The 7,947-nt window shown below is 54.0% G+C and overlaps 1 protein-coding gene across 1 annotated transcript in view; it reads right to left on the reverse strand.

Moving 5' to 3' along the window:
• Window positions 1–6,479, reverse strand: part of LOC144180209 (uncharacterized) — a 32,515-nt gene extending 26,036 nt beyond the window's left edge. The window contains exon 1 of the mRNA XM_077708591.1: window positions 5,510–6,479. Coding sequence (XP_077564717.1) covers window positions 5,510–6,479 — 970 coding nt within the window. The remainder of the gene's footprint in view (window positions 1–5,509) is intronic.
• Window positions 6,480–7,947: the final 1,468 nt, after the last annotated feature.

The raw sequence follows: 7,947 nt of genomic DNA on the forward strand, positions 1-7,947 counted from the left end.
AAACAGATGGGCCGATTGTCCGGTGTGCGCCACGCATTCGCATCGTAAGGACTGGTGATGGGGGTTGGAAGTGGTCGTGATGGTACGTGAGTCGGCGGAATGCGCACCGCCGGCTGGAACGACACGGCTGGTTGCGGCGCTGGGGACTGGAAGAATGGAGCAGGCGGTGGTGGCGGCCTGGCTGTCGCTCCAGCGTAGGTGAGAGGGGCGTAGGTGAGAGGGGAGAGGGGCGTAGGGGCAGCGACTGGTGCGGTGTGTTCGGCTGGTGGCAATGCGTTAGCTACCTGGTCCCGTATCATATTCCGGAGTGTAGGCGCTAGTGGAGAAGGCGGCTCTACGGTGCAGGGGAGCAGGGAAACTTGGCGGGCCACCTCTTCTCGTATAAAGTCTTTGATGCGGGAAAACAGAGCGGAATCCTCGTCGTACGTAGCCGCCACGCTCGCCACGGACTCCCCGCGAGCACAGGCTTGTCGAGTAAGAGCTCGCTGCTTGCGTAGATCGTCAAAACTCTGACACAAGCGGACGACATCCGCAACAGTTTTGGGGTCTCTAGCCAAGAGCATCTGGAAAGCGTCGTCGTCAACGCCTTTTAAGATGTTCCAGACCTTGTCAGCTTCCGTCATGGAGGGGTCCACGCGTTTGCATAAATCAATGACGTCTTCGATATAGCTGGTGAACGTATCGCCAGCCTTCTGTCCGCGTGCCCGTAAGCACTGTTCGGCGCGAAGTTTTCGTACAGCAGGGCGGCCGAAAATTCTAATAAATTCACTACAGAAATGAGACCAAGGCCGGAGATCGGACTCATTATTGTTGTACCATGTTTCCGCGACTTTCGTTAGAGAGAGGGCGACGTTGCTAAGCTTGGCATTGTCGTCCCACTTATTATACGCACTCACGCGTTCGAAGGAAGCAAGCCAGTCCTCTGCGTCGCTGTCGTCTGCACCGCTGAACTTGGCCGGTTCCCGCTCGCGCATGGAGCCGCGGCAGATCACAGGCTGAGTGGTTTCTCTGGACATTGGGGGTGGTAGCGTCCGGGAACGAAGCTCCAGGGCGGGATTGAAACTCCTGACCTCCACCACTTGTTGAGAAGACAGCCGACAGGCCGGTAGCCGGTTGACGTTGTTTAATTGCAGGAGCGAAGCCGATGGATAACGCAGGTCTGAGCGTTGCGTTCACCAAGCTCGTTTCTGGCGCAGGCACGTCCTGTGGTTCATCGTCTTCCCTGACACCTCTTTGGCGCATATCCCCGTGTGTGGATTGGGCATAATCCTATATGGGCTATGCTGGTGAGGCACATACCCCGATGTCTTGATGGCATGTTGCGTCTATCGCGTATGTTCATTACCCTCGTTACAATATATATATATATATATTGTAATGCGGGTTTATTGCCTTGAAAGCGGAGAGTAGGAGGGGCACTCAAAAGTGGCAAGCGGATATGTGTTCCAGCCGGCAGTATATCTCGAGCACTTCACGAGGTTCACGCCGATGGCGATGCCGCTGCGGTGGCTCACCGTGCTGCCTCGTCGTCATCTGCACAATTCAAGTGGTCAATCTCCTTGAGTGGCGTACGCCAATCACAATGACATTGCTGACGGTTGTTGTGGCCGCGTAGCTTATCAGTTGCTCGGTAGTGCTCGCATGGTGGCTGCGCGCCACTTGCTCGTCTTTCGCACTACAATTACCCCCCACCGGGAAGGGAGCCACCCTGGCGACCTAAGGGCACGTCACGACGGAAGGGTCGTAGTACGGCTTGAGGCGATGCACGTGTACCGTTTCGCGGCCGCGGCAGCGTAGATCAGACGATGGTGTGAGCGGCTCCACAACGTAATTAACGGCGTAGGTTCGTTCGAGTACGCGGTACGGCCCATGGAACTTGGAAAGGAGCTTGCTAGAAAGTCCAGGGGTAGTGGCTGGTACCCAAAGCCATACGAGAGAGCCGGGAGAAAAAACCACTTGTGGGTTGTCACCATCACGCCGATGTTTTTGGTGGAATTGGTCCTCGGAAGTAAAATTGCGAGCAAGCTGACGGCACTCCTCAGCGTGGCTGCAGAGCTGAGAAACAGGCGTGTATTCGGATGCGTCGGGTCGGTAGGGTAGAATGGTGTCGAGAGGGCAGGATGCTTCAAGGCCATAGAGGAGGAAGTACGGCGAGAACCCTGTAGTAGTCTGCGTCGCAGTGTTGTACGCGTAAGTCACAAAGGGGAGAATCGCGTCCCAATCGGAGTGGTCCGAAGACACGCACTTAGCGAGCATGTCGCCGAGGGTGCGGTTAAATCTCTCCGTCAATCCATTAGTCTGGGGATGGTAGGCTGTAGTGCTGCGGTGGGTGACGTTGCATTCTTTCAGGAGAGCCTCGACCACTTCTGACAAAAAGACACGGCCCCGGTCACTTAGAAGTTCTCGTGGTGCTCCATGACGCAGGATGAAATGGTGCAAAATGAAGGTAGCAACTTCGCGCGCTGTGGCAGCCGGTAGGGCCGCAGTCTCAGCGTATCGCGTAAGGTGATCCACGGCGACGATAACCCACCGGTTGCCGGCCGCAGTCAGGGGCAGAGGGCCGTATAAGTCTATCCCGACTCGGTCGAAAGGGCGAGCGGGGCAGGGCAAAGGCTGTAACGGGGCGGTTTGTGACTGCGGCGGGGACTTGCGACGTTGGCATTCTCGGCATGATTTGATGAACTTCGTTACAAAGGAATACATTCCTCGCCAAAAGTAGCGCAGCCGCAACCGCTGGTACGTCTTAAAGACTCCTGCATGGGCGAATTGCGCATTCGTGTGGAAGTTAGCACAGATTGTAGAGCGTAGGTGGCGAGGGATCACCAACAACCACTTGTGGCCTTCGGGGAGGTAATTCCTGCGATACAGAAGCCCGTCACGAATGGAAAAATGCACGGCCTGACGTCGCAGTGCCCGCGAGGCACTACGTTCCGTAGGGTTCGAAATCAGGTCAAAAATGGAAGATATCCAAGGGTCCTTGCGTTGCTGCCCTGCCATGTCCTCAAGTGGCTCAGATGCCTGTATGCAATCAATGGCCGTAATTTCGGACGAATCAGTGGATAAAGGTGAGCGAGGTAAAGCATCTGCGTCGCTGTGCTTGCGTCCAGACCGATATATCACTCGGATGTCATATTCCTGAAGGCGAAGGGACCAGCGTGCAAGGCGACCGGAGGGATCCTTCAGCGACGATAGCCAACAAAGGGCATGGTGATCTGTGACTACATCAAAAGTTCGACCATGGAGGTAAGGCCGGAACTTTGAAATAGCCCACACGATGGCCAAACACTCTTTCTCTGTAACAGAGTAATTACATTCCGCCTTTGTACGAGTGCGGCTCGCGTATGCGACGACGTACTCGTCGAATCCCGCCTTCCTTTGGGCAAGCACTGCTCCCAGACCTAAGCCGCTGGCGTCGGTATGGATCTCGGTGGGCGCGGAGGGATCAAAATGACGCTAAATGGGAGGTGACGTAAGTAAGCGGCGTAGGGTTACAAAGGCTTCATCGCAAGCAGGTGACCAGGTAGACAGGTCATGACTTCCGCTCAGTAACTTCGTAAGAGGCGCAATGACGGACGCAAAGTTGGGCACGAAGCGTCGGAAGTAGGAGCACAGTCCGACAAAACTGCGCAGGGCTTTCACGGTAGTCGGTTTCGGGAAGGCGGCAACCGCTCGAAGTTTAGCAGGGTCGGGAAGAATGCCGTCCTTTGAAACAACATGACCTAAAATTGTCAGTTTGCGGGCAGCAAAATGACATTTTTGAACATTCAGCTGTAGCCCAGCGTCGGTAAGGCACTGCAGAACTTGTTCCAGGCGACTGAGGTGGGTGTCAAAATCGGGCGCAAATACCACGATGTCATCCAAGTAGCATAAGCAAGTTTGCCACTTGAGGCCACGCAGAATGTCGTCCATCATGCGCTCAAAAGTGGCAGGCGCATTACATAACCCGAACGGCATCACGTTGAATTCGTATAACCCGTGGGGGGTCACGAACGCGGTCTTGGGGCGGTCGTCGTCTGCCATCGGCACCTGCCAGTAACCCGAGCGGAGGTCTAAGGAGGAGAAGAACTCGGCGCCTTGCAGATACTCTAATGCGTCGTCGATGCGTGGCAACGGGTAAACTTCTTTCCGGGTGATCTTGTTCAGTCGTCGATAACCGACACAAAAACGAGCAGACCCATCTTTCTTGCCAACAAGAACGACCGGTGAAGCCCACGGGCTGTTAGAAGGCCTAATGACACCACGTTGAAGCATTTCATCAACGTACGTTTCGATCACGGATCGCTCTTTGGCTGAAACGCGTTATGGTCGTTGCCTCAAAGGTGGATGAGAACCGGTGTCAATGCGATGTGTGACGGTCTGCGTACGGCCCAAGGACGTTTGCTGGCCGTCGAAGGTAGATCGGAAACGGTGAAGAAGGGTAAGCAGGTGGTTGCGCTGGACAGGGTCGAGGTTGTCGTCTACGGAGGGAACGAAGGCGGCCGAATCAGATGCACGGGGAAGAGGCGGACTTAGCGAGCTGAGCGACAGAACGTGGGATGCATCCGGGAAGTCGTTTATGAGGCGAGCGTCAATACCTTCGACGCGTCCAAGGGACTCGCCACGATGCACGGTTAAGGGTGAAGAGGAGGTATTGCAGATGGAGATCATGCTAGCGCCATTTTCGATTTCAAGAATGGTGTAGGGGAGAGGGGCGCCCTGGCGACGCATAAACAGATTAGAGGGGGTAAACACAACAGTTGCGTCAGACACCATATCACAGATTACCGGCACGATAACTGCAGACGCTGGAGGGATTGTGGAGTCTTCTGCGGCGCACAGCTTGAATGTAGTGGTTACCTTGTGCACTTCAGTAACACGCAGCGGAAATAAGGAGATCTCGGCGCGGGCACAGTCAATAACAGCGTGGTGACGCGACAGGAAGTCCCACCCCAAGATAATGTCGTGGGAGCACGAGGAAAGAACGACGAACTCGATTACATACATCGCGTTTTGCATAAAGACACGGCTTGTGCAAACGGCTGAAGGCTCGACGTGGTGCGCCGTAGCTGTGCGGAGACGGAAACCGGATATTGAGGTCGTCACTTTTCGTAATTTGCGGCAAAGTTTGTCGGATATAACAGAGATGGCTGCTCCCGTGTCTACCAGGGCGTATGTGGTGATTCCATCGATAACTACTTCAATCACGTTCGTAACAGACAGGCCAGGGCTTTGGTATTTCGACGGCGCCGCAGTTCTTGCCTCCGGAACTGCGGCGATCAGTTTTCCTCCTGGGCATTCGGACGACGGCGCAGCGGCGAAATGGAACGGCGACGAGGGGAGGACGACCGACGGGTATCGGGTGCTTCGCGAGGAGGCGAGAGATATGGCGGCTCAGCAGCGGCATTGCTGGACGAACGTGGAGGAGTATACGCGCTAGCAGCAAAGACTGGTCTTCGGTAAGCGTCTCCGGACGGCGCGACTCGACGGCGGCAATAGCGCGCTAAGTGACCAGGAACTCCACAGAAATAACAAATCGGCCGGTTATCGGGCGTGCGCCATGGGTTGCTGTGAAGCGGTGCCGAGGAAGCTGGAGGAAGGTAAGGCGGCGGCTGCGGGCGGCGTAAGGGCACGTAAGCGGTGGGCGGAGCCTGCCGTGCCGCCATTTCAGCGTATAGAGGCGCCGCTACAGGCAACGTCTGGGGGACAGCTGGCGTTGTCGGTAAGACTTCAGCGACTTCTTCCCTAATAATTCGACGGAGTGGCGACGACAAGCAAGGATCTGGTACCGGCGACGATGGCAGAGATGTACAAGGCAGGAGAGAGATCTGCCGAGCCACCTCTTCACGAACAAACTCCTTGATGCGGCTCAGTAGCGACGGGTTTTCGTCGAGTGCCAGCCCACAGAGCGGCTCCTCACGCTCCACTGGGCGGCGACGAGTGAGGCGACGCTGCTTGCGCAACTCGTCATAACTCTGCAACAAGCTGATGACGTCTCGGACGCTCTGAGGGTTTTTCGCCAGAAGCATCTGGAACGCGTCCTCATCTATTCCCTTGAGTATGTGTTTGATGGTGTCTTGCTCAGGCATGGAAGGATCCACGCGCCTGCAAAGGTCGACCACATCCTCGATGTAGCTGGTAAAGTTCTCGCCGGCCTTTTGAGCTCTCTCTCTCAAACACTGCTCCGCGCGAAGCTTGCGAACCGCAGGCCGGTCAAAAACTGCCGAAAAGTTCGTTTTGAATGCGGTCCACGTTGCGCGATCCTCTGGGTGGTTGAGATACCATTTTTTGGCAAGCCCCCTCAAGCTGAAACCAACGTTATTTAGCTTCATGGCACCGTCCCACTTATTGTGTGCGCTTACCCTCTCATAGGCCGAAAGCCAATCTTCGACGTCCTGGTCATCTGCGCCAGTGAACATCGCCGGCTCACGCTCACGGATCACCCCGGAGCAGATGACAGCCGGTGGCGAAGGCGATGTCGTGTTTCGGGCGTCACTAGTCATGGTGGACCCAACGGTAGAAAGCAGGGTGCGACTCCGAAGCTCCAGGCTGGCGGGTACACGGGGTGAAGCTACCGAGCAGGGCGAGGATGGAACCCGCACACTCCACCAAAATGTAATGCGGGTTTATTGCCTTGAAAGCGGAGAGTAGGAGGGGCACTCAGAAGTGGCAAGCGGATAAGAGTTCCAGCCGGCAGTATATCTCGTACACTTCACGAGCTTCACGCCGATGGCGATGCCGCTGCGGTGGCTCACCGTGCTGCCTCGTCGTCATCTGCACAATTCAAGTGGTCAATCTCCTTGAGTGGCGTACGCCAATCACAATGACATTGCTGACGGTTGTTGTGGCCGCGTAGCTTATCAGTTGCTCGGTAGTGCTCGCATGGTGGCTGCGCGCCACTTGCTCGTCTTTCGCACTACAATATATTTATATACATCATCACACTACTCAGATCAACTCAAGGACTATGACCTCTCCCATTTACCTCAAACTGTTCCGGTCCTGCAGTCCTCGAGTTCCCAGTTTACTCTGAACTTCTGTATTTCCTCCCTCCATCCAGTTAGAGGCCTCCCTGTTTTTCTATACCAGTCCCGTGGTGTCTATTCTGTTACCCCTGTTATTTTGTTATTCTGTTATCCTGTTATCCTGTTATTCTGTTATTCTGTTATTCTGTTACCCACAGGATGTTGGTTCTACTGATACATTGCCAGCCCAAGGCAATCTATTTTTTCTCATTTGTACTATGATGTCTGCTACTTGAGTTGGTTCTCTGATCGAGGTGGCACGTTTTCTATCTGATTGCTACTCTTAACATATTTCGCTAGACAGCGCATTGACCAAACCTAAGTTTGCTTTGTAGTTCTTTATCCTGGCGCAATGTTTGAGTTCCGTACGACATCACCGGCAGTCTGCACTGGTTGTAGTTTACTTTTTTAGTGGCAAAGGTAGCGCACCTTTCGCTATGTTGGAGTACCTCCCGAGTGCTCAAACAACCCATACCAATTCTGCGCCAAACTTTCTTCTCGTTGTAAGGGTCAGCGCTAACCATCTGTTCAACATAGTTGCATTCTTCGTTTTCTGGCATTTCGTGTCCTAATCTGAAAAAGGCGTTTCTGGCATGGCTATTTCTCACTACTTTAGATTTAATAATACCTAATTTAAACCTATGGCAGGAATTTCTGATTGTAATTTCTGAAGTACTCATTGCAGGTGTTGTTCAGTCCCACTCAGTAATGCTATGTCGTCCACAAACCTCAAATGGCTCAATAATTATTTTTTGATCGTTAACCTTATGTTTTGAAACTGAAGCTTTCTAAATACCCCTCTAGACAGGTTGTGTATAGTTTCTGAGAGATGGTATCTCACTGTCTTACGGCTTTTCGAATGGCAAATCCATCGATTTGCTTGCGGAGAGTTATCCCACCCCTGCATTCGTTCTATATGTCTTCTAGAAGTCCTATGTAGGTTTTC

The sequence above is a fragment of the Haemaphysalis longicornis genome, unplaced genomic scaffold, assembly GCF_048455015.1.
Source record: "Haemaphysalis longicornis isolate Haplotype H1 unplaced genomic scaffold, Haemaphysalis longicornis Haplotype H1 scaffold_4, whole genome shotgun sequence".
Taxonomy (NCBI): Eukaryota; Metazoa; Arthropoda; class Arachnida; order Ixodida; family Ixodidae; genus Haemaphysalis; species Haemaphysalis longicornis.